The sequence below is a fragment of the Alligator mississippiensis genome, chromosome 6, assembly GCF_030867095.1.
Source record: "Alligator mississippiensis isolate rAllMis1 chromosome 6, rAllMis1, whole genome shotgun sequence".
NCBI lineage: Eukaryota > Metazoa > Chordata > Crocodylia > Alligatoridae > Alligator > Alligator mississippiensis.
Window position 1 is genome coordinate 54,541,728 of NC_081829.1, and position 26,834 is coordinate 54,568,561.

Sequence of the window (26,834 nt, forward strand, 5' to 3'; positions counted from 1 at the left end):
GTACAAGACACCTCTCCACTGCTGCTCCCCCTCCCCTCCCAGATCCTTGCCACTACCTCTAGATCCACAGCAGCTTCTCAAGATTTGTCTAGGCATCTGTTTCTTTTGTATTATTATTAATATATGTAATATGGAGCTTCCAATCAAGATTAAAGGTTCCATTATGCTAGGCTGTATATATAGTTGGGTTGTCAAAAGTCGCCTTGTGTGTCTATACATGAGCGCAGAGGCTGCTCCAACGCACTGGAATTCCAGTGTATTGGAGCAGACAAAATTAATCAAGTCTGCTGAAGCATGACAATTGCCCCACTCAGCCAGACCCATAACCCAGATCTGGTCAGGCAGAGAAAGCCTGGGTTTCCCCTTGACCCTGGATTCCCCTGGGTCGAGAATGGATCTGGCTGTGCAGGAAAGGAGTTTTCCCCACCCAAACACACCCGGGACATGCATCTGGCTAAGCATGGGAACCAAGGCTTTTTCCCCACCCAGCTAGACCCAGGGCACACACCTGGCTGCATGGGGGAAGCAGGGCATTTTTCCTGGCCAGACCTAAGGCACAGATCTTACCGTGCAGGAATGCACCAGAGGTAAAAGATGTCAACCACAATAAAGCAGCAAAGTCAATAACCACCTTTGTCACCCTTCATGTGGCACAACAAAGGATATCCACTTTTATTTGCTCAGCATTTGTGCCACCATAAAAATTTCATGGTGGCAAAAATGAGAAGTCAGACAGCGTCCATTTCCAGGCTAAGAAAAGGACCTGAGAAAGTGCACAAGAGCTGGCAAAATAAGAAACTCAGAAAAAACAATTGGCTAGAATTGGCTCAGACATACCTTATGTAATATTTCCAGAACTTTGAAAGCAGTGTGTAGAAAACTGCTAAAGATTCTTCTTTCAGAAGTGGGGATTCCAATCTTGTACAATTTCAAGAGGTGAACCACAACATCCTTGTAAAGTTCCACTATCTTGAGAAACAATGGAGGTTCAAGTACAGACCACCAATTTTCTATTATGAAAAGAAAAGCACATAAATGTAATGCTTGTTACTCCAACTTAGTTATCCTGTCCTTCTGCTGAAAGTTATTCTGTCCTTTTCCCTAAAACAAAAATTATGTATGCCAATAGCTGAAAGCTAGAGGGAGAGATAATTAAGGGTAGGATAGAGAAAAAGGAAATTATCATTTTCTTCCTACACAAATTTATTTCACTATATTGTCACCACATGGATATTTTATTGAAGGTAGAAATCTGAGAGACATTTGACACACCATACTGAAGCAGCTTTAATTTGGAAAAACATGGAAGCTAGCAGCAGATGTAATCCCTGTGACTGTAGCAACTTCAAAGGGAAATTAAAAAGCAGTAAATGAAAATAAGCAGAATGAATTAGCAAGTGCATGGGTCCTAGAAAAGATGCACATTTCCCAGTATGCAACTACAACTGTGTATGGGGACAGATAAGAATCAGGAAAGGAGTCACAGTGCTATTCCCAGCCTATTACCATTCCCAAGGTTGCAGAATGGTAGAAATGCTGCAAATCCTTCAGTAGCAAGCTGTTCCCAGCATATACCCAACCTGAAAGTTCCTTAATTATAGCAATTCTGCTAAATTAACACTATAAAAATCACTTCTGATATCAAAAGAGGGACTGATCCTGTAATTCATGCAACAGTCTTACTGAAGAAAACTGGACCATTTGAGAGAACAAAAGGTGCAGAAATTGACCCGATCAGAAAAAAGTCTTAGTACGTGTCTGCACTAGACAAACTTCCCAGTAATTTCACACTGGGTGTGTCTACATGAGACATTTATTGCACAGTAGACTAATTAGCTCCGTAGGAAACGTCTCGTGTCTACATGTGCAGCCCTATTAAACCATAGGTAACTAACTCCACAGCAGGGCAGTACTTGTAAATACTGCTGCAGAGTAACCTGCTGCAGAGTTTTTTTACCCTGCAGCACCACACATACAGACTTTGACCCAGCTGGCTGGAGTATAGTGGTGCTTCAGTGCAGGAGCTACCTGCCAGCTAGTCCCGCACTGGAGAACACTCGTACCCCAGCCAGCCTCTCTACAGCATGCTGAGCCAGGTTGGAGCAGCCCCCGGCTAGCAGGCTGACCCACCCAGGCCCCCTGCCAGCCCAGGCTGCCCCGACCCAGTTCAACATACCATGATCCCAGGCACATGTTCAAATAGCACATCTGGGAGCAATAAACTCTGGTGCAGTGTGCACTAGAGTTCATTGCTTTGGATTAATAGCACATGTAGATGTACCCACTGATAATGCATACTGAGAATGGTGCTACAAAAGGGACTAGAGACATTACAAATATAGACAGGAAATAACACAGAAGATGTCATTCAAATTTAAAATTAAAGTGAGAAAATCCTGGGGCAAGGCAGAAAGGGAAAGAACAATATCAAACAACTTTCAGTGGCAAGGAGATTATTTGAAAACTGCAGTTTCTAAAGAACTCAAAATGACAGAGGGTAATAAACAGGATAAGAATTTGTAATGTAGTAGAACAAGAACACTACAGTGATTTTGTTTTGCATTTGCAAAAACATGCTAGCTCAGATTAGGGAGGCAATGGGGGGAGCTATTTAAAAAAATAAAGGTAAAATGTTTTGTCAAAGCATTTCAAAGCTACAATTTTAATGTCTCTTATTTAACAGTTCTGTAACCTACTTGGGAAATGCTATTTATGAAGAAAGAAGAGCTAATGACTCCGTTCACATACAAGGAATATGTCTATATGGATTTATTACAAAACTATTCTTTTAAAGAGTTAAGACAAGGTCAGGTATACCTGACAATGCCATTTTATATTCTGCTAATAATCCTGAATATGAAGAGGAACGAAAATGTGAATACTTTATTTTCTCACATACCACATGTGCCCAAATAAAATGCACATCTTGCTCTAGAAAGGCAGAAATAAGAGAAAAAGATTTTTCTACTTCTGGCTGAATTCTGACTGCAGGGAACCCTGACAATATGGATGAATTATGAGCAGCACCTAAGCAAAAGCTAAAGTGTTAACCCTCTCTCCATCACTGGCAAATTGGCAGCAGCTACCCCAAGGACCCTGAAGGATTAACTCTGCCCCCTTCCTCCCCGAGGCTGGCACGGGGAGAAGCATGGTGGCCATTTTATAGCAACTCCATTCCAGAATAGAAAATCAGATTAAGAAATGCACCCCAATTTTGTAGGGCTGATTTTGGGGCAAAAGATGTGTATGGTATGTGGTAAGTACAGTATTAATTATGCCCGTGAATAGCATGGCCACACCAATACCATCTAAAACACTTTCAGAAAAAAAAATCATTGAACTACAAACAGTTTCACTCCCAAAAGAAATCAGATTGAAGAGTAAAATTAAGTAATCAATTTGCACGGACTGGTAATTAATTTATCCAGACACAAAGAACATCCCTGGCCAACTAAGCAGGGAAAATACCTCTCTAAAACGAAATAATAGGGAAGAAAAAGAACTGGACTTCTAACTTTCTCTTTGGGGAACCATGCCTACATTTTATATGTTGTAAACACCATAGGATTAATTTCTGCACATTTTACAGATCTTCAGCCACTTTCAATACCAAACATTTCTTACCAAGTACTTTCAGTGGAGCTTTTTCTAGATTTATAACAGCTGCTCCAAAAGGAAGAGCTAATGTTGTGAAATTGTTCACGTCACTCATCAATGGACATTCTGGTAAGGTGAGGTACAGCCTCAGGGCTTCAACATCAGGTAAGGAGCTTGTCAATTTAGGAATAAGATTCTTTTCCAAACTAGCTGCCACCTACAGGGTTGCAAGGTGTACACTTCATTCTATGAAGTAACTTTTAAACAACAACAACCCATTCTCCCCACCCCCAACAAAACTTCATCAACAAAGTAAGCAAAAGAACTTTATTCTAACAGGGATTAAGCAAATGTTTACTGCAGATAAGCAATTTGAAAACATTGCATGTACATACATTAACATAACAGGGAAGCTTTGAAATACATGTAAAGATCTCTTTTCCACAGAAAAAATCCCATTCTGAACTACAGTGCTTTAGGAAAAAAAACAAGCCAACATCATACAAACATTCCTGTTCTCTATTAGCTACACTCACAGCAAGTTTGGATATACTGAAACATTTTAAAATAGTACCATATTAAATCATTGAAATCTGGACATAGTGACAATATGTAGTTGCAACACATGCTGCTGCTATAGAATATGCTTCTTACAAATTCCAAGTCAACACGGAATTGCTGCATAAAGTTACTTATTTATACTAAAGAGCAAGGTGCAACAACATTGTAGAATGTGTTAAGTTGTCTAAACATAAGGAAGATTTGCCAAACAAACCTGTTGTGATATATGAGGATGATCAGGCTGTATAAGTTTGTGAAAAAGCAGTCTGGCAGCATTCATATCAACCCCTGAAAATCTAGTACTGGTTCTGTAGTGATCATCATTGCTAAATAAAAGAAAAGGACAAGTCAATTTGGTATTCACCTGCTCTCCCCACATTGCCCCCCACTTCTTTCTTTTAAAAGATAGCTTTGTAACATATGTTTCAGTGAGCTAGCTTGTAAACTTGTTTAAGACTGTTCCACTCACCTGACAGCTAAAAAACTTCCATTTAGGCAGCCAGCTGAGGAAAAAGTTCCATCTATTTCACTGGAAAAAAAAAAATCAAAAGCAAAAAGAAAAAATAAATTAGATAACAGACAATGAAAAGCTACTTGAATCTTTATTTTCTAACAAATATCATTTCACATCAAATTTCAGTTCTAGTATCAGTGAGTAACACTGGTCAAGCTAACCATTAAATAAGATGCTACACTAAGACAGTCCAGACAAAACTACTTCCATTAGACTACTTATGTATTAAACGGATCATAGTTGAAACAACTGTTCTGCATATTTTCAAACCACAAAAAACCACCATCAAATATGTACTTTTCTACAAAAAAAAAAAAAAAATACGTGCTTACTTTTCTACTGAGCTTTACAGGGAAGCTCTTTTTCCGCATCTTTAACTGGTAGACAGTGAATATGGGTGCCTGTACACATGACAGGAAGCTGCTCCGACAGTGCATTAGAGCACGCTTGATTAATAGTGTCTGCTGCAGCATGCTAATTACCATGCTCCAGCCAGCCTCCACGTCGTGTATTAGCGTCCCCACTTCAAAATGGCAACAGGGGTGCTTTAACTAAAGTTCGCTCGACAAGCTTTAGATAAAGTGCCCTGCCGCCACTTTGAAGCACAGGGACGCTGATACATGAGGTGCTCTGGATACTTGAATTAGACAGGGTCTCAGAGCTGCTTTAATTGAAGCACCCTTCTCCCCACTCCCAGAGCACATGTAAATATGCCCTATATCTTTACCAGTGTTGCTATTCAGTGTTATCTATTAAATATTAAAATAGGTCCAGACTTCTAGATAGTTGAACAAGAGGAACCCTCTTAAAAAGTGACTAGTCTTTATGTTACATATGCTTTTTAAATTAGTGAAGCATGTGTTTGAACACCAATATGGTCAAAATCAATTCTCAGATGCAGTAGTTGTCAATACAAACACCAAACACTTTTTTTTTTTTTCAAATCCACAAGTGCGAATTTGTTTAGTTAATGGTACAGCTAGTTTTATTCACTATGGGTAAATCCCTATGGGTATTCTGTGTCAACCTGAAGATCACCATCAACCAGTTCAACTCAGTTGAGCCACTTTTCCCAATCTGAATCATCTCTCAGTCTGTAGCAGTCATACTATTTATTTACAAAGCTTATTTACTTACTTATTTTTTTAGGAATCAGCATGTGGATTACCTGTCTTTGCTTACAGACTTGTCTACTTCTACACAGTAAAAAGAAAAATGGTGACGAAAGGCTGAAAGTCAGGAAACAGGAACTGCTGGATTGCTGCTGGCAGGCTTCCTATGCTGGATGCCAACATGCCCAGGTAAATTTCAAAACAATGTAAAAAGGCAGGTGGAGAGACAAGTAGCAGGAACCCTGATGACATTTACAGGTTCAGCACTGTCTGTGTGCTCAAGCTGGACTTTCACTGGGGGCCTAGTGAAGGGGTTTATGGTACAGGAGGCTGAAAACAATGGGGGGAAAGAGGAGGCAAGTGGGGAATGGGGTGTCACCGGGTGATCTGGAGAAAATGTGGGGGGGAGGTGATTCAGAGGTCACTGGGAGCCAGAGAGAACGATCCAAATCAGCATGGGAATCACTCTTCCCCTCTGACCTATATTGTGGCTAAAATGCTAGCCATGCCCATGCTCACCTGCCCTCTAGCAGCAGGTCTGAGTATCACACATTAGAGACCGTATTAACCACTAACACTGGACTGCGCACAGCACATGCTAACTTTAACAGTCAAGCATTCCTTAAACTATGTAAACTGCCATGTGTAATCTTGCCCTTATACAAACTCAGGCCACTCTTCCCCTCAGGGATGCCTATTACCTAGTAGGAATATTACAGTCCAGGAAGAAACTAACATTATTCACTTTGAAATGCATGCAACTTGCTTTTATTTAATTTTTTAAGTTCTGCTTCAATATGAAGGAAGCAGAACTAGAATTAAATTGAGTTGTGAGCAGCACATCTGAGGGCACAGCAAAGGATCCAGATAAGCTAGTTATTAAAGGAAAAACTAAGATGTTCTCTATAGAAGTTTTAAACTGAACTAAACAAACACAATACAGATATACAATTAGTAAAGGTTTTTTTCACAATATAGTTTGTACTTACTTGGCTATCTCAACAGGAAGCCTTCCAGATGAGCAAGTTAGCAATCTCTGAATAAATGCTTCATTCACAGTCCATATCTGTTTTGAAGAGTCAGGATATCTGAAATCATCTGGTAACACCATGTTCTAAATTTAAAAAAAATTAAGTCAGCCATAGAAAAGGAGAACAATTATCCAATTTATCAGTCTTGCAGTTAAAAGGTCCCTCTACTCAGCCACTGAGGGTGCAGACAAACTGTTCCAGGTAGAGGTGCACCAATATATCAGTCTATATTGGATTGACACCAATACAAGTAAAATTGATATTATCAACAATCGGCTTCTTTTGACCGGTGTAGCCAATAATACCACCAATAAATGCCGCGCACATGTGCACAGCCACAGCATGCACACGGCCAGGAATGCAGCCCAGCAATGTAGAGAGCAGCATCCGGCTGGTTAAGTCTGTGGGGGGCAAGGGGCGGGAGGGAGGGAAGGGGCATAGAGTTGAGGAGATTGGTGAGAGAGGCGCTGGGGTTCTCAAGGGCAGGGGAACTCAGTGCCTAAAATGAGTGGTCGTTCCTTAAGGAGACGATACTCAGGGCCCAAGGGGTGACAATCCCAACAAGAAGCAAGGGGGGCAAGAGTGCCCGAAAACCTCCCTGGCTCACCGAGGAAGTCCGGGAATGCCTGGTTGCCAAAAAGGCGGCGTACACCCAGTGGAAGGGGGGGCTATCTCCAAAGAAGAGTATCCTCCACTGCTCGGGCCTGTAGGGGGGCTGTTAGGAAAGCTGACGCGGACATAGAGCTAGGACTAGCGTCCAAGATAAAAGATAATAAAAACTCCTTTTTCAAATATATAGGGAGGATGAAGAAGGCACCGGGAAATGTGGGGCCCCTGCAAGATGCACTGGGCAATCTGGTGGTTGCGCCAGAGGAGAAGGCAGACATCCTTAACAAATTCTTCACCTCTGTTTTCTTGTGCAGGGACTGGGACTCCCCCACTGTGTTTCAAGACGGACTCGAGAGGAACGCCTCAAGACCTAAGGCTGAGGAGGACCGGGTTAGAGTGCTTCTGGAGGAGCTGGACGTGTTCAAGTCAGCAGGTCCAGATGCCCTCCACCCCAGGGTGTTGAGGGAGCTAGCAGGGGTTATTGCTGGGCCCTTGGCACGGCTTTACGAGCGCTCATGGTGCTCAGGCCAGGTACCAGATGATTGGAAGATAGCCAATGTGGTCCCCATCTTTAAGAAAGGGAGGAGGGAGGACCTGGGCAACTATAGGCCTGTCAGTTTTACCTCAATCCTGGAGAAACTCTTTGAGAAGATCATCAAGGAGCACATCTGTGATGGGCTGGCATCAGAGATGATGCTCAGGGACAACCCACACGGTTTCATTAGGGGCAGGTCATGTCAGACCAACCTGATTGCCTTTTACGATCAGGTCACAAAAGCATTGGATGCAGGTATCGCCACAGATGTAGTCTTTCTGGACTTCAGCAAGGCCTTTGACACTGTGTCCCACCCCATCCTCATTAAAAAAACTAGACGACTGTGGCATCGATGCCTACATGGTCAGATGGATTGCTAATTGGCTGAAGGGTCGTACTCAGAGGGTGCTGGTGGATGGGTCATATTCGACCTGGGGGGAAGTGGGCAGCGGAGTCCCCCAGGGGTCAGTCCTTGGGCCCGCACTGTTCAATTTCTTTATCAGCGATTTGGACAACAGGGTGAAAAGCAACCTGTTCAAATTTGCTGATGATACCAAAATTTGGGGTGAGGTGGGCAAGCTAATAGGGAGGGAAAGACTGCAGAAAGACCTGGATAGGTTGCAAGGGTGGGCTAACAAAAACAGGATGCGTTTCAATACGGACAAGTGCAGGGTGCTGCACTTGGGCAGTAGTAACCGGCAACACACTTATAAGATGGGAAACTCCATTCTTGAGGGCACAGAGTCAGAAAGGGATCTTGGAGTCATCATTGACTCCAGGATGAACATGGGCCGACAATGCGAGGTCACGGTCGGCAGGGCTAACCGGACCCTATCGTGCATCCACAGGTGCATCTCAAGTAGGGCCAAGGAGGTGATCCTCCCCCTCTAAGCGACACTGGTTAGGCCACAGCTGGAGTACTGTGTCCAGTTCTGGGCACCCCACTTCAAGAGGGATGTGGACAACATTGAGAAGGTCCAGAGGAGGACCACCTGCATGATCCGGGGACAGCAGGGCAGACCCTACAATGAGAGGCTACAGGACCTGAACCTGTTCAGCCTTCACAAGAGAAGGCTGAAGTGGGACCTTGTGACCGTCTATAAACTCACTAGGGGAGACCAGAAGGGTTTGGGGGAGACCTTGTTTCCCGTAGCGCCTCCCGGGATAACAAGGAATAATGGCCACAAGTTGTTGGAGAGTAGGTTTAGATTAAACATCCGTAGGAACTACTTCACAATTAGGGCGGCTACAATCTGGAACCAACTTCCAAGGGAAGTGGTGCTGGCTCCTACCCGGGGGGTCTTTAAGAAGCGGCTCGATGCCTACCTGGCTGGGGTCACTTGAGCCCAGTTTCCCTCCTGCCCAATCAGGGGGTCGGACTTGAAGATCTCTATAAGGTCCCTTCCGACCCTACTTCTATGATAGTGAGGACAGATCGAGACCCACACAGTGAGGAATGGAGTGGAAGTGGGGCAGGGGGAGGTGCTGCCAGGTGGGGGCAGGGTGGGGCATGGGACACAGCTGCGGGCAGCTTGTCCAGAGGGCACAGGGCGCAAAGATGGGGGGCGGCTCCCCACTGCTGCACGCACCCCCAGAGACGGCATGGGGGGACACGTACCCCTGGATTTCTGTGCGGGGCAAGGGCGGGCTGCCCACTGTGTGCTTGGGGCCAGGGGCTGTGCCAGCCTCTTTCCAATGGGGGCTGGGCTGGGGCTGCAGTCAGGGTGCGTGGGGATGGAGCTGGCCAGCAACAGAGCTGGGAGGGGGGTTATGGGGTGGGCTACAGTCATCCCAAAATTTGTTGTAGCCATCCCGTAGCCTCCTCTCCCAGCACTGTTGCCTGCCCCACCCCCACCCGCCCCTAGCACAGCCTCAGCCTAGCCCCTCTGCCAGGAAGAGGCCAGCGCAGCCCCTGGCCCCAAGCCCTCAGCAGGCAGCCCGCCCGCATCCCATACACAAATTGCATATGCCCCCCATGCCTCCCACAGGGTGCGCACAGCAGCAGGAGTCACCCCCACCACCCCCCTACATAAGGCTGCCTGTGGCTCTGTCCTGTGCCCCACCCTGGCTGGACAGCACCTGCCCCTGCCCCATTCCCTCCCACACAGTGGGGGCCCTGATCTGCCCCCCAGCACACCTCATCCCTCCCTCACAGGCATACCAGCCAGACTCTGTTCTCCAAGCTGCCAGGCTGCATGTCTAAGTAGGCATATGCCAAATGCTGAGCAGAGGGGAGCGGGTAGCGCAGCGCATGGCAGAATGTCGAGTGGTGGGGAGCAGGAGTGGCATGCGGCCAGATACAGATCACAGAGGTGGGAATGGCATGCAGGAACGGAGCTCCACCGCCTCCAAGGAGCAGAGCCAGGGTGGGGTATGTGGGCAAGCTCACCGGGCTGGGGTGACGGCAGCAGCACCTCTCTGTAGGGTGGGGAAGCTCACCAGGTTGGTGTGTGGTGGCAGCAGCCACCACGTGTGAGCTTCCCTGCCCTGCAGAGGGGTGCTGCTGCCCTCACCATGCTCCAGCCCTGCTCCTCGGAGGTGGCGACGCTCCTTCCCCACCCACCCACGGGTACCCCCTAGGACTGGTCCAAGTACTCCTAGGAGTATGTGTACCCCCGGCTGACAATCCCTGGGCTATCGGATCGATATTGGCTGATACGGCTTGTTAATAATCGGCCATCGGTACTGGCCAAAAAAATCTTTATCAGTGCACCCCAAGTTCCAGAAGTATCGCTAATTGGGAACTAGCTCACAAGTGTCCTGGTTTTAAGGCAGGCTTCGGCTTCCTAGACAACGACCCACACATCAGGATGAGAGAGATGCTTGGGTGGGATGGGTTTCACCTTTACCCCAAAGGTAAGCACGTGTTCTCTTCTAGGTTGGCTAATCTCCTCCGGCGGGCTTTAAACTAGGTTCGTCGGGGAAAGGGGAAGACGAAGGCAGAGGAAGCCTTGGACCACTAAACCAAGCGTCATCCACAAGAACAGCCCAGCCTAGACTGACAACGAGCAGAACAAATACCCAAGTAAGCAACAGGGGCCCCGGGTAGTACTGAGATTAGGAAGCCAGTGGACACATCTTCAGGAGGCCTCAAATGCCTCTACACAAATGCTCATAGTATGGGGAACAAGCAGGAGGAACTTACCCTCCTGCTAGCTGACACCAACCCAGACACGGTGGGGCTCACCGAAACGTGGTAGGACCCAACACACGACTGGGCAGTGAATATCAAGGGCTATAGGCTGTACAGGAGGGATACGACAGGGAGGAAAGGTGGGGGTGTGGCACTCTACGTCAAGGAGACAAACACATCCTCAATGAGTAGCACGGGGTCAGAGAAGGGGCGCACTAAAGTGCTCTGGGTTAGAATACAAGGAAGTCAAGGGGAAAGGGACTTAACGGTGGGGGTCTACTATAGACCACCCAACCAAGGGGAAGAGCTAGACCGGGAATTCTTGTCAGCTCATGGAGGTAGTTAGGTCAAAGGACGTGGTCATCATGGGTGACCTGAACTTTCCAGACATCTGCTGGGAAAAGCAGTCAGCCAGGTCTGACTGCTCACGTAGGTCCCTAGCCAAGATACAGGACCTCCATCTAACCCAGGAGATGCACAGCCACACCAGGGGAGACGCCTTGCTGGATCTGGTCCTGGACACGGGCGATGGCCTGATGAGGGGTCTGCAGATGCTCGACCACCTGGGCAACAGTGATCATCGCCTGCTGGAATTCACCATCCAGCACAAGGTGGCAAAGGCCTGCAGCAAGGGAGCAGCCCTGGACTTCAGGAGGACGGATTTCAATGAGGTAGGAAGAAAAGTCGGGGAGGCACTGAGGTCCCAGAGGGGAGAGGAGTTGAGTGTCCAAGAAGATTGGTCGTTCATTAAGGAGACGATCCTCCAAGCCCAAGGGGAGGTAATCCCAACACGGATCAAAGGGGGCAAGAGGGCGCAAAAGCCCCCATGGCTCACCAAAAGCATATGGGAATGTCTCCTAGCTAAAAAGGAGGCATACACCAATAGAAGAGAGGGGCCATCACCAGGGAGGCCTATACCTCGGTTGCTTGGGACTGTAGGGGGGTGGTCAGGAAGTCCAAGGCAGAGATGGAACTGGGACTAGCTACCTGGATCAAAGACAACAAGAAGTCCTTTTTTAAATACATAGGGGGGTAAAAAGAAGGTACCGGGTAACATGGGGCCTCTGCAGGACACACTAGGAAATCTGATCGTCGCACCAGACAGCAAAGCTAACCTATTTAACAATTTCTTTGCCTCCATTTTTCTGAGCAGGGACCGGGTCACCCACCACACCGGGACCCCCATAGGACCCAGGGGAGGCACACCCAGGCCTAGGGTCAGTGAGGACCTAGTCAGGGAACTTCTGGAGGGACGGGACGTATTTAAATAAGCAGGTCCTGACGATCTCCAACCCAGAGTGCTGAGGAAATTAGCAGAGGTCATTGCAGGACCCCTGGCACGGCTTTAAGAGCGCTCATGGTGCTCTGGCATGGTGCCAGAGGACTGGAAAAGGACCAATGTAGTTCTCATTTTCAAAAAAGGGAGGAAGGAGGGCCCAGGAAACTATAGGCCAGCCAGTCTTACCTCGATCCTGGGTAACCTTTCTGAGAGAATTATCCTGGCACGTGTCCGTGAGGGGCCAGCAGGGGAGATTATGATTAGGGGCAACCAAAACGGGTTCATTAGAGGCAGGTCCTGTCAGACCAACCTGGTGGCCTTCCATGACCACGTCACAAAATCCTTAGACGCAGATGTAGCAATGGATGTAGTCTTTCTGGACTTTAGGAAGGCCTTCGACACTGTCTCTCACACCATTCTCATTAAAAAACTAGGGGACTGTGGCGTCGACACCTACACAGTCAAATGGGTCACTAGTTGGCTGGAGGGCCGCACCCAGAGAGTGGTGGTGGATGGGTCTTATTCAACCTGGAGGGATGTGGGCAGTGGGGTTCCGCAGGGCTCGGTCCTCAGGCCCGCACTATTCAAACATCTTCATTAGCGACTTGGGCGAGGGGGTAAAAAGCACCCTGTTCAAATTCGCAGACGACACTAAGATGTGGTGAGAACTGGGCACGCTAGAAGGGAGGAATAGGTTGCAATCGGACCTAGACAGGCTACAGGGGTGGGCGGATGAGAACAGGATTGGTTTCAACACTGACAAGTGCAAGGTACTGCACCTGAGGAAGAAGAACCAGCAGCATACCTACAGGCTGGGGAACTCCCTTCTCATCACTGCACAAGCAGAAAAGGATCTTGGAGTCATTACTGATGCCAAAATGAACATGGGCTGACAGTGTGGGGGATGTAGTCAGGAAGGCCAACCGTACCTTGTCATGCATCCACAGATGCATCTCAAGCAGGTCCAAGGAGGTGATCCTCCCACTCTATGCGACACTGCTCAGGCCGCAGTTGGAGTACTGCGTCCAGTTCTGGGCGCCGTACTTCAGGAGGGATGTGGACAACATGGACTCTGCTGGTCCAGAGGAGGGCCACCCGCATGATCAGGGGTCAGCAGGGCAGGCCCTACGAGGAGAGGCTAAGGGACCTGAACCTGTTCAGCCTCCACAAGAGAAGGCTGAGGGGGGATCTAGTGGCCGTTTCCAAACTAGTCAGGGAGGGACCAGCAGGCATTGGGGGAGTTCCTGTTCCCCCGAGGGCTACTAGGAGTGACTAGAAATAATGGTCACAAGGTGGCAGAGGGTGGATTCAGGCTAGACATCAGGAGGCGCTACTTCACTGACAGGGCGGCTAGGATCTGGAACCAACTTCTAAGAGAAGTGGTGCTAACTCCTACCCTGGCAGTCTTTAAAAGGAGGCTAGATAAACACCTTGCCAGGGTCGTTTGACCCCAGTACTCTTTCCTGCCATGGCAGGGGGTCGGACTTGATGATCTGCTCAGGTCCCTTCCGACCCGAAACTCCGATAAAAAGGTATCTATGCACGCTGCCCAAGGTTCAAAATCAACTTTTACGTACTGCAGTGCTGTTAAACCACTACCAGGGCATGGTCGTGAATACCAAACCCAGCATGCTTCCCAGTGGCAAATGCCCCAGTTTACCCAGTATTCCCTGAGTAGGGGAGAAGGCCCCAGCTGGCTGGACACCAAAGAAGAGGAAGAAGACGTGTGCCCCCTTACTTACTTACTGACCGGAGGCAGAAGCAGCAGAGGAATCAGCAGCGGGGGCAGCAACAGCTGATCCCCCGAAGGTAAGTGGGGCGGAGGGACCCAGCACAGCTGAGCCGGATCCAGAGGGGAAGCCCCCCGGGTCCCTTATAGCTGAGCTGGTAGGGAGCTGCGCTCCCGAGCTGCGCAGCGCGAACAGAGCGCGCGGGCATTTGCGCAGGCGTTCGTGCCGGCGGACAAGCAGGAAGGACCAGGAGGGAGACTCCTGTACAGGTACAGCATAGACACCACACAGATCCAACAAACAGCAGTGTATACAATGGTGTCGACGAGGAGTGCTGTTAGGGCCTCTGCCCAGGGGGCCATGCCTACCCGTGCCTGGTCTGAGGCCTCCACCCAGACTGAGCCCATGGGGGAGCTGGTGTCCCCCTGCCTCCTGACCTGCGGGGGATCCCCAGCAGGGCCAGGGGGGGCAGAGATTGGGGGCCCCCACACCTGTCTGGCAGGTGCCCGTCTTAGAGCTCTGGAGGCGCAGGTGAGGGAGCTCCGGGAGGAGGTTAGCAGGCTGAGGGGTATCAGGGAGGTGGAGGATGAAATTGACAGTTACTTCCTTTCCCTGCAGGACCAGACACCTAAGGAAGAAGCACCCCGGGGAGTGCCCTCTACAGCAGAGTGGCAGACAGTCACATCCAGGACTGGAGCTGCTTGCAGTAAACCGGTACCAGTTCCTCCAGTCTGACTCGTGAACAGGTACGAGGCCCTGGCAACCCTGCAGGAGATGGAAGGAGAGGAGGAAACCTCTGGGCAGGAAGCAATGCCACATTCTCCACACTCCAAACAGGTCAAGAGATCCAAGCAGACCCAGAGGAGGCGGCGTTGAGTGATCCAGGGCAGAATGAGGACTAAAAGGGGAGCATATAAAAAGTGGAAATGGGGAGAGATTACCAAAGAGGAGTATACCTCCTCTGCTCACACGTGTAGGTAGGCAGTTAGACGAGCCAAAGCTACCATGGAGCTGAGGATGGCATCCCAAGTAAAGGATAACAAAAAATTCTTTTTTTATATAGGGAGTAAAAGGAAGGCCCAGGGTGGAACAGGACCCCTACTAAATGGGCAGAAGCAATTGGTGATGGACAGGGGGGACAAGGCTGAACTCCTCAACGAGTTCTTTGCCTCTGTGTTCCTAAGTGAGGGGCAGGACAAGGATCTCACTGGGATTGTAGAGAGGCAGCAGCAGGACGCCAGAGTACCAAGCGTAGACCCCGAGATGGTGCAGGGTCACTTGGAGGAACTGGATGCCTTTAAGTCGGCAGGCCCAGATGAGCTCCATCTGAGGGTACTGAAGGCACTGGCTGACGTCATTGCACAACCACTGGCGGTAATATTTGAGCAGTCGTGGCGCACAGGCCAGGTCCCGGAGGACTGGAAAAGGGCCAATGTGGTCCCCATTTTCAAGAAGGGGAAAAGGAGGACCCAGGCAACTGTAGGCCAGTCAGTCTCACCTCCATCCTAGGCGAAGTCTTCGAAAAAATTATCAAGGCTCACATTTGCGAGAGCCCGGCAGGACAAATTATGCTGAGGGGAAACCAGCACGGGTTAGTAGCAGGTAGATTGTGCCTGACTAATCTAGTCTCTTTTTATGACCAGGTTACAAAATGCCTGGACGCAGGAGTAGGGGATTGATGTTGTATACTTAGACTTCAGGAAGGCCTTCGATACGGTATCCCACCCCATACTGGTAAACAAGTTAAGAGGCTGTGACTTGGATGACTACACAGTCCGGTGGGTGGCGAATTGGCTAGAGAGTCGCACCTAGAGAGTCATAGTGGATGGGTCAGTATCAACCTGGAAGGGTGTGGGCAGTGGGGTCCCGCAGGGCTCGGTCCTTAGACCGATACTCTTCAATGTCTTCATCAGCGACTTGGACAAGGGAGTGAAGTGTACTCTGTCAAAGTTTGCAGATGACACAAAACTGTGGGGAGAAGTGGACACACCAGAGGGCAGGGAACAACTACAAGCAGACCTGGACAGGTTGGACATATGGGCAGAAAACAACAGAATGCAATTCAACAAGGAGAAATGCAAAGTGCTGCACCTAGGGAGGAAAAATGTCCAGCATACTTACTGCCTAGGAAATGACCTGCTTGGTGGAACGGAAGCGGAAAGGGATCTTGGAGTCCTAGTGGACTCCAAGATGAACATGAGCCGGCAGTGTGACGAAGCCATCAAAAAAGCCAATGGCACTTTATCGTGCATCAGCAGATGCATGACAAACAGATCCAAGGAGGTGATACTTCCCCTCTATCGGGCGCTGGTCAGACCGCAGTTGGAATACTGCGTGCAGTTTTGGGCGCCACACTTCAAGACGGATGTGGATAACCTGGAGATGGTCCAGAGAAGGGCAACTCGTATGGTTAAGGGCTTGCAGGCCAAGCCCTATGAGGAGAGACTGGGGCACCTGGACCTCTTCAGCCTCCGCAAGAGAAGGCTGAGAGGTGACCTTGTGGCTGCCCATAAGTTCATCACGGGGGCACAGAAAGGAATTGGTGAGGTTTTATTCACCAAGGCGCCCCCGGGGGTTACAAGAAATAATGGCCACAAGCTAGCAGAGAGCAGATTTAGACTAGACATTAGGAAGAACTTCTTCACAGTTAGTGGCCAAGGTCTGGAATGGGCTCCCAAGGGAGGTGGTGCTCTCCCCTACCCTGGGGGTCTTCAAGAGGAGGTTAGATAAGCATATAGCTGGGGTCATCTGAACCCAGCACTCCTTCCTGCCTATGCAGGGGGTCAGACTCGATGATCTATTGAGGTCTCTTCCAACCCTAGCATCTATGAATCTATAAGACATCAATTACCAGAAAATGCAATTTTCTGATCCCCTTCTCCCTAGCACTGCATCCAATAAAGAGCAACCGAGTTCAGTAAAGACCATTCCTGCTGTTAACAAAAATTTGTGTTGTTGTATTCCAACTGCGGATGCCCAGGCATTTGTGTGCATGGGAGGGGGCTCCTACACCCCTGTTTCTGGGTTCCTGATAGCTGAGTGATTGGGACTACCAGACAAGTTCTTCAGGTGAATCTGATATCTTTTATTAGACCAATGTAAATAATTGGGAAAAAAAGTTAAGCAAGCTTTCTGGTTCAACACCCTTCGTCAGGCTAAGGAAGTTTCAGCAGTTGGTGTGTGCTCTTCCTGGATAGAATGAAAAGTAAAGAAGCAAAAAGCTGGGCTTGTATGCATACAAGATAGGCAGTCAGTGAAGATGTAGATTGAGGAGTCAATGCAGGAGAAAGAGGCTGGGTGCGGGGGAGAGAAGGGGGATGAATAGTGGAGAGGTACCTGGGGAGTCATATGTCAGGCAGGTTATAATGTGTCATAAATCCAATGTCTATATTTAGTCCACTATTTTTAGTATCTAGGAGGTTGATGAAGTGGAGCCACCCATCCTAGCCTTCAAACAAGCACCAAACCTCGCTAACCTCATCACCAGAAGCAAACTTCCTCAGGCCCAGAACACACCAAATGGATCCAGACCATGTCATGACAAGAAATGCAAAACCGACCAACACATCACCACCCCCACAATTACTACACCCCACAACAGAGCCATCAGCATTCCCGGATCTTACAGCTGCACCTCCAGAAATGCGATATATCTCATCCAATGCACCAAATGCCCTGATGGAAAATACACAGGAGAGACCAAACAACAACTGTGCATCAGAATGAATGCACGCTGGAAATCTATCAAAGACAGGAATACCCGATTACCTGGGGGGCACATTTCTCACAAGAAAACCACTCTCTCTCCAATCTCTCAGTCCTGATCCTCAAAGAAAACTTACAAAACACTTCCCAGAGACGAGCCTATGAACTCCACTTCATCAACCTCCTGGATACTAAAAATCATGGACTAAATATAGACATTGGATTTATGACATGTTATAGCCTGCCTGACATCTGACTCCTCAGGTATCTCTCTATTCATCCAACTTCTCTCCCCCACACCCAGCCTCTCTCTCACCCACTGCCTCCTCAATCTACATCTTCACTGACTGCCTATCTTGCATGCATACCAGCCCAGGCTCTGGCTTCTTTACTTTTCATTCCATCCAGGAAGAGCACACAACTGCTGAAACTTCCTTAGCCTGACAAAGGGTTTTTGAACCCGAAAGCTTGTTTAAATTTTTTTTTCCATCTATTTAAGTTGGTCTAATGAAAGATATCAGATTCACCCAAAGAACCTTGTCTGCCTATGTCCTTAGACCAACAGGCTACAACCTACACCCCTGGGACTACCAGAGCTTTTGTGGCTTCTAAAGAGCACTTTCTCCCAATCCACTCAAGTTACTTCAATTCCTGGCAATGCACCAGTGTCTGGTGCATCAGAGACTGATTTGTGGGTGAAGGTATGGGTCACTTGGTTGGGAGGGGCTATCTGGACCCCTTCTTCTCCTTTTCCAGGGGGCTGGGTACTTAAGAAGGCTTTCCTTATGGGTAGACAGGTAGCAGTGTGGTGCCTGAACTTCTGCTTTTAGGTTCTCAGAGAGATGAGTATTCTGGGGTCTGCCCAAAGACTCCACAGCTTTTAAGCAGCATTTCCCCCACCAAGCTGCTTATCAATTTAATTCCATACCTGGTATCGGACTAGGCTTTGGGGGCATTCCAGGCTGATTTGGAGAGAAGGGTATGGGCATACAGAGTGTACTCCTGCCTCTGGTTTCCCAGGATGCTGGATGCTCTGGAGGACTATCCGAAGTCTCCGCATCAGTTGCCAGGAATAGAATGAAATGGACCAGTGGCCTGGGGGAAAGCATTGTTTAAAAGCCTTAGAGACTTTGGGCAGCCCCCCAGGAACAGAGAAGCAGAGGTACAATTTTTACCCACTCAGACAACTGGCTAGCCCATGTCAGGCTGTGATGCCCCAAAGCTTGTTCAGCTGCCACTGACAAGCAGCTTGGGGGAAAGTGCTGTTTAAAAGCTGCAGACTAGTTAGCTTACTTCACAATAACTTCTGTATAATGAAAAGCCCTTATTTGTACATCCGTGTTCTGGGAAAGTATTACAGGCTTGCTAGAAAACAAGCGTGGCAGAGCCCCGTTTAGGTAGCTTCAAGTTTAATATTGGATATTTCAGACAGACTAAATTACTGTAACACAGTAGAACTCAGACACTTCACACAGATAGGTTCCTAAACCCCATGTAAAGATGAAGCCAAATTAATCAATAAATAACAGGTATTACTACTTGCTATAAAGTATGTTTCTTAAATGTTTTCATACAGTATGGATGCCAAAAGAGAAAGAGCCTTTTTATATTATTACCTGTGGATTAAAGTAATGAGCAAAACTTTGGTCTCCACCAGAGAAAATTCGTTTTACACAGTAATATTGTTCATTGTCTGTAATTAGAATAAAATGTGGTTATTACAAAAATCTCTGACATGACACATGAGATGACACATCTGACTGCTGCATGAACAGCTGGTATTTCTCCATCATCTGCTTTAGCTCTGGGAAAGTCTTCAAAACACAATATTTTAGGAACACTAGCAACTGCCTGAAACTTTAGCTTCACTAGTATTCACTGTTCCTGCTCAAGGAATTAAACAAGCATCACAACTTCACCAAGACCATACCAAAATGGAATCCTCTATTTCAGATTTAAGCCTATGTAGGAGTGCTAGGGAAGAAAAACATTAGAGAAAATAAAAACTATCTTGATCAAGGGATAAATAAAACCACAGGTGATTACATCTGAAGAATCACACAAGGCAGATTCACACAGAACAGAAGTCAAAACTGTAAGCATTTAACATCACACACTTACCTGTGGTTGGTGGGTTGCTGGCTTCACTATAAGAAAGCCAGTTTCCTTTTACTGTAAAAGGACTTTTCCTATTACTAGTTGTTCCTGTACCTAATTGGCCATTACCTCCAAGACCAAAAGAATAAATTCTTCCAGATGAAGGAACAAATGCAGTTGTGTGCTGCCTAGGAAAGAGAGAAACAAATTTTAAAATAAAAACAAACAAAACTAAAAAAATAGAACACCTTCCTCCAATCAATACTGAAGCATCATACATCCAGGTTAAAACAGGGCCTTTAATTGTATGTTCAAAGTCCTACAAATAAAAAAATCAGAAAAGATCACATGTCCTGAGGTAACAGCAGAACCATACAGAACTTTAGGGGACAAAGCAGCTCTAAAGAGCTTTCTTCCCTCCACAGCCTCCCCTCTGCGTCTGTAGATCTCCAGACATTCAGTGTTTTGCAATTTCTACTATATTGGCTGCAATTAGCCTGGGGAGAAGCATCCAGGGAAGCCACTGTGGAAGGAAGGGAGTGGTGTATCCACACAGCACACCCAGTACAGCCTGCGCCACTTGCAGCCCCCAGGGGCTTACGAGTTGGACAACCTGGCTCCAGATTGTTTGGGAAAAGGGAACATGTTTTTAGCTATTATGACTGTACTGGTAGAGTCTACACCTGTTGGTTATTAAGTCTTAAAAAAAACCCCAAAAAACAAAAAAAACAGGAAGGAGATCTGGGAGTCATTGTGGACAGTTTGCTAGAAAGATCAGCTCAGTGCTCAGCTGTCATCATAAAGATAAACAAAATATTAAAAATTATTAAGAAAGGAATTGTAAACAAAGCATTATTCCCCTTTATAAATCCAGTTTGTCCACACCTAGAATACTGTGCCGTTTTGGTCCCCATACCTCAAAAAGGATATAGAAGAACTAGAGAAGGGCAACAATCATGATTACTCATAAAAGAACTAAAGAGGGTAGACCGATTCAGTTAAAAGAAAAAAAGAAAAAAGAAAATAAGAGAGAGAGATGTTGGGGGGTGGGATGTGTTATGAATTTACAAAATACTAAATGGTGAAGAAAAAGGAAATAGGGATTTATTATCAACTCTCTCTCACAACAGAAGAACTAAGGGTCCTAGTATGAAATTACTAGGTAGTAAATTTAAAATAAAAGGAAGTTGTCTTCACACACCATGTATTTCAAGTGTGAAAGTCATTACTACAAAAATGTTCTTACGTTAAAAAAACCCCCCAAAACTCAAACATACACATTCATATTCTGTGAAGGCAATAAACAGTAACCAACAGGTACCCAAAAGCAGGAATATGAGAACAGACAGATTACAAATAAATTGTTATGCAGTTTAGATTATTCATGCTTTTTGTGTAGGACAGTTTTCTTTACTTTGCTACTGAGTGCTCTAAACAAAAAAGTACTTTAACTTTCTAAAATTACTGTCATCATACCTTACCTGTTAGAATCAAAGTTCTGATATTTCATTATAAAAACATACATAGGGCTTGGTACAGGACACTTGTGAAATTCATGCCTCTACTGCAGAATGGACCTACCTTCCACAGGCAATTTGCGTGACTATACTTCCCATAAGTTCAAAAACTTTTCTTGGGTTTATCTCATGGCTGGTAGAGTTATGACCCAACTGACCATAGCCTCCAGCTCCAAATGTAAAAACCCCACCTTCCTAAACAAATAGATTATTGGAATAAAATTAGGAAGCATCTCAAAATATGACATAATAATAGTTGGGAGCCTAAAAGCTCCCCTTTCTTGGTTTATTTTAATATTTCATAAACTAAAAGAAAATAAATAATATGGATAACTCTGATATACAAAGGTCACAAGTTAACTGCATTGATGAAAATGTGGTATATCATGCATTACCTTATCTGTATGGAAATCACAAGAAAAATGGTTTAACAGTATTACACAAAGCTGTTCTAGGATTAACTCGGCTGGTAAGAGATGGAAACCCTTGTTTTTCCTCTCCCAATTCTCATTTTCTTGCTGAACTATAAATATATAAATCCTATTTTTAAAATCTGTTTTTTAAACCATAACTTTTTAGCTTTTTCTTAGTTAAAATAATTACCAAATATAAAGTTGCCCTCCTCAGACAGATGATGCAGAGTATGACAGAAATAATCAGCTTCATTATTTGAAGGTGTATGAAATTTTAATTTTACCACTGTTGTAAGGCAATTTCAGTTATTAAAAAAGTTTTTGATTAATTTAACAGGAAATTAATCAAAAACCTTAAACAAAAACGTTAATATCCAAAAAAAAATTTTTTGAAAAATTATACAACTTACCTTACAACTCTGAAACTTTCCATTTTCAAATGCTTTGCAATTGTAAAGCTGACTCTTTCAATCCTACTCTGCATCAGACTGCATCTCTGCTGGAAATCATCATTAAAAGGCAGCATCCGCTGAGAAAAAGCAACAGCCTTATTCACTGATTTACGATAAATAGGTATTTCTAAATTTTAAGAGGGCTTTGAAGATACTCAAACATACACACATTTACTCTACTCACAGGAATATAGTCCAAGGCCCTGGTTCTTCCATGTATACCAGGCAAAGGGAGCCTAGTGCCCAAAGGGGCTGTGTATATTTAAAACACTGCATCTATTTCAGTGTTTACTGTTGACCGAACAGATCAATTGCCTTCCATTAAAAATTATAGTTTCAACTTAAATTTACTGTAAAATTAATTTACAGATCTTAATAAATGTCTTTTTTAAAGGAAAGAACAATTTATACAATTTTGGCCATTATGCTTCATTCACACTGTGCATTTCTCTAAGCTTGAAAAATAAAAATTAATTGTTTCAATTTCAGGAATTTACTATTACAGAATCTGGTTTACAAACACTGCAGAAGAATACAAATAATCATTAATTGTTTTCTTGGAACTCTTTTCTCCTGTCACCATATAAAAATTTCTAATTTGCTTCTTTAAAAATTAAATTTTGCCAAATATCAGCAGTGTCCTTAATTCTCTCATATACCAATAACTTTTTATTTGTAGTAATGCAGAAGTCCAAACAACACCATACAAAGACACAACCTTAATATTCTTCCCCACCCCAACCAAACATCAGACTATTACTAAAGCAGCCTTTGCCGCAATGTTTGTTTTTTGTTGGGTTTTTTTTTGGAGGGGGGGGGATGCTTTTTTCTTTGTTTGCTTTTTTGCAGTTGAGACAATAAAACCAGACAAGTTCTCTCTCGAATTCCAAAAGTTCTCATGATCAGATACTCTGAACTTGTTTAAAAAAAAAAACCCAAATCAAAAAAAAAGTTAACTGAAAGGGTTGGTATATTTATTTGCTCATCCAGATCCTATACAGTATGGAATTAACATGTTTCTACATGATTATTTAGCAAATTGAAAATATTTTTATTAAAATTAGCTGGTGTTTTAAAGGCAGCTAAACAAAACAGAGCAGCCATGACATTAACCCAAATATAAAATTCAAACACAAGGAAAATTAATCCATTTTTGTTATTTAAAATTGTCATTCATATATGGCACTACCCATCACAAAATAATGAAGGCACATACTTCTAATCACTAGACACGCCATAGATACTAGGCCTCATAGAAGTCCAAGGAACTCTCTCTTTCCTATGAACCCTTTTAGCAAATAACAGAAATACACAGTTTACATACTACCAAAAATAATTACCAAACCTCAAATACAAGACAGACTGAAACAACCCTACCTATATGGTAGCATGTTAAGAGCATAAGTTAAGTATCACATCTCTCAATTTTTTTTAACTCTTGGTAGATCTGAACTGCATTGACACTGACTAAATACTTTCAAATAAATGGTCTTTCCTCCAAGTCAGGCTGAATCTGAACGCTAAGGGTAAGTACAGACATACAAAAAAGCCCAAACCTTAATCGATTCATTCTTCGAGGGTTAATCTAACCTGCATAGATTGAACCGAGAAGCAAGTGAACAAACATTCACTTTTGATTCTGGAAATGCAGCCACATGCCTGCAGAGGCTCAGGTCAGAAGCTGGGGGGTGCTAAAGCAAGACCTCCCTTCTGTTCAGCAGTGGCCGGATGACTGGAGGGAAGCTGAGCTGAGCTGACAGGGGCGTGGCCAAGCCCCAGCAGATGCTGAGTATGATTGGGGAAGAGTTTAAACCCCAACCCTGGCCTGCAAGGCCCCCAGCCATGGTGTATCTGGAAGGGGACAGGGGAAGCAGCCCGCCAGGCTTTTCCCTGATCGCCACTCAAGTGGCTGGGAGTATGGCCATACCCCGTCCCACAGCTAGCACACTGAGGTGGGGGGGGTGCGGGGGGGGCCCAAGAAGGGTGTTGGGAAGGGTTTAATCCTCTCTCCCAGCTGCATGGGACCCCAGCCAGAAGTCCCTGCCAAGTTTCCCCACGCCGCCACCCCTGCTCACTGCTCGAGCAGCAGGAGCAGTGGGTGTGGCCAGATGCCAGTAACCTGAGGCAGAGGGGGGTGGGGTTTAATCCACCCTTCCTCCCCTCTCTCACTGGCACCAGCTGGGGTTAACCCCCCCTTCCCCTTCTTCACCTCAGTCTACCACTGTCTAGCCATGCCCCCTACTCCTGCCAATTGAGTAGTGAAGGGCAGGGAGGGGAGAAGCCTGGAAAGGGCTCCTGCGCCCCTGCCGGGCAGACACTTGACTGCAGTCCGGAGCAGGATTTCCCACCTCTTCTCAGCCAGCCAGAGCAGTGATGTGCTCTGGCTGGGGAGGAGAAGGCTGGGGCCAACTCTGCTCCACTGGAGCAAACAGCACAGCCCAGTCCAGGGCTGCAAAGCATCCTGGGATTCTGGGGGACTGTGAGTTGCCTTAAACCAGGTAGGGGTCTGGGACAGAAGTTCCATAACCGGTTGCATCTAAATCAGTTAAGTCTGATACTACATTCAACCAGGTTTATCTTAAACCAGTTTTGGCCATTTTTAAAGCGGTTTATGCACACTAAAGTTCTGTTCTGTTACAAATTTAAACCTGTTTCTGATCACTTAAACCAGTTTATGTGTAACTTCTGCCCCTAGCCTAAAGGAAGCTCATACTATTATTACTTAATTGCACCATACTTAGTCTCATGGTTATATATGCCTTCAATTTCCCCTATTGCTAGTTATGTACTATATGCAAACCAAACTGCTGTTAAAATAATATACTCAACTGTATAACCCCATTTAAAAATCAACTGAGTAAATGAAAGCTTCATGACAAAGTACATTAAAAATAAAAGCAAATTCAAAACCTCATCAGTATTTTTGAGCATATACTAAACAGAAACCTCAATTCTTATATACATTAAATAATGCCACGTGCAAAGGCCATGTCTGTGGCAGGATACATGGGTCACCTGCTACTTTAAGAGGTGAAGCAGCCAGCGAGGCAGCCTGAAATTGGGGCCAGGGCTGATTGTGGGGTCATCTGACCCAGAAGCCTGCAGGTGGGGGTAGAGCTGATTGAGGAGTCATCTGATCCAGAAGGAAGGTTGGGCTTAGAGTGGATATAAGCCCAGGTCCTGAGCAAAGATGACAGTAAAATCCTGGAGGCTGCTTAGAGAATACCATCTCAGCAGGGGGACTGCAGCTCCAGAAAGCTAGCATGGAGAGTAACACCTCAAGCAGTTTGGAGGTTTGGGAAGGAACTAAGGGGTGGAGAAGGTTCCTGGGAACCCAGGAAGGGGTCCGAAGCCCAGAAAGAGAGGGTGCATGTATGGGACCTATTGAGGGGTCCAAGGTGAGCCCCCAGAGAGAGGGGCTGGGCTAAGCATAGGGGATGTAACAAGGAATTCAAAGCCCAGAGAGACGGGCTGAGTATGGGACCTGTTGAGGGGTCCAGAGCCCACAGAAGGGGACTGTGTTGCAGTGAGATCAAGTGAACATCAAACAGTGATAGTGCTGAGCTGGCAGTAAGATCTTTGAGGGGCCTGGAGGCATGCAGCCCAAGGGAGGGGCAAAGAGGGGCCAAGCCAGGGGACCTAGAGGTATGCAGCCCAGGAAGGGCAGGTCACATCAACAGGAAGCCAAGGAGCCTGTAGCCCAAGAGGGGCAATGACTACTAGAGCAGGATAGCCCAGAGGTTGTTTCATAGTTGGTAGGGTCAGAAGAGACCTGAGCAGATCATGAAGTCTGACCCCCTGCCATGGGCAGAAAAGACTGCTGGGGTCAAATGACCTCAGCAAGGTGCTTATCTAGCCTCCTTCTGAAGACCCCCAGGATAGGAACAAGTACCACTTCTCCTGGAAGTTGGTTCCAGATCCTAGCCGCCCTGACTGTGAAGTAGTGCTTCCTGATGTCCAGCTTGAATCTACTCTCAGTCAACTTATGGCCATTATTCCTAGTTACTCCTGGTAGTGCTCAGAGGAACAGGGTCTCTCCCATTCCCCACTGGTCTCCTTTGGCCAGTTTGTAGAAAGCCACCACGTCCCCTCTCAGCCTTCTCTTGTGAAGGCTGAACAGGTTCAGGTCCTGTAGCCTCTCCTCGTAGGGTCTGCCCTACTGCCCCCGATCATGCGAGTGGCCCTCCTTTGGACCCTCTCTATGCTGTCCGCATACCTCCTGAAGTGCGGTGCCCAGAACTGGACACAGTACTCCAACTGTGGCCTGACCAATGTCGCATAGACATTTTCTGCCTCTGTGCTGACGAGAATGGCGTTCCCCAGCCTATAGGTATGCTGCTGGTTCTTCCTCCCCAGGTGCAGTACCTTGCACTTGTCAGTATTGAAACCCAGCCTATTCTCATCCGCCCACCCTTGTAACCTGTCCAGATCTAGCTGTAGCCTGTCCCTCTCTTCTAATGTGCCCACTTCTCCCCACATCTTAGTGTCATCTGCAAACTTGAACAAGGCGCTTTTCACCCCCTCGTCCAAGCCTCTGATGAAAATGTTG

General features: G+C 46.4%; 1 protein-coding gene across 4 annotated transcripts in view; it reads right to left on the reverse strand.

The window, feature by feature from the left end:
- The window catches only part of HERC4 (HECT and RLD domain containing E3 ubiquitin protein ligase 4), a 75,695-nt gene that overhangs the window by 24,518 nt on the left and 24,343 nt on the right, over positions 1-26,834 (reverse strand). For all 4 annotated transcript variants that reach the window (XM_059729878.1, XM_059729879.1, XM_006260067.4 and 1 more), the window contains 8 exons: positions 21,485-21,615; positions 19,928-20,091; positions 19,423-19,499; positions 6,774-6,898; positions 4,628-4,687; positions 4,373-4,484; positions 3,625-3,814; positions 838-1,010 (listed from right to left, as the gene is read on the reverse strand). In XM_059729878.1, coding sequence (XP_059585861.1) covers positions 838-1,010; positions 3,625-3,814; positions 4,373-4,484; positions 4,628-4,687; positions 6,774-6,898; positions 19,423-19,499; positions 19,928-20,091; positions 21,485-21,615 — 1,032 coding nt within the window. The remainder of the gene's footprint in view (positions 1-837; positions 1,011-3,624; positions 3,815-4,372; positions 4,485-4,627; positions 4,688-6,773; positions 6,899-19,422; positions 19,500-19,927; positions 20,092-21,484; positions 21,616-26,834) is intronic.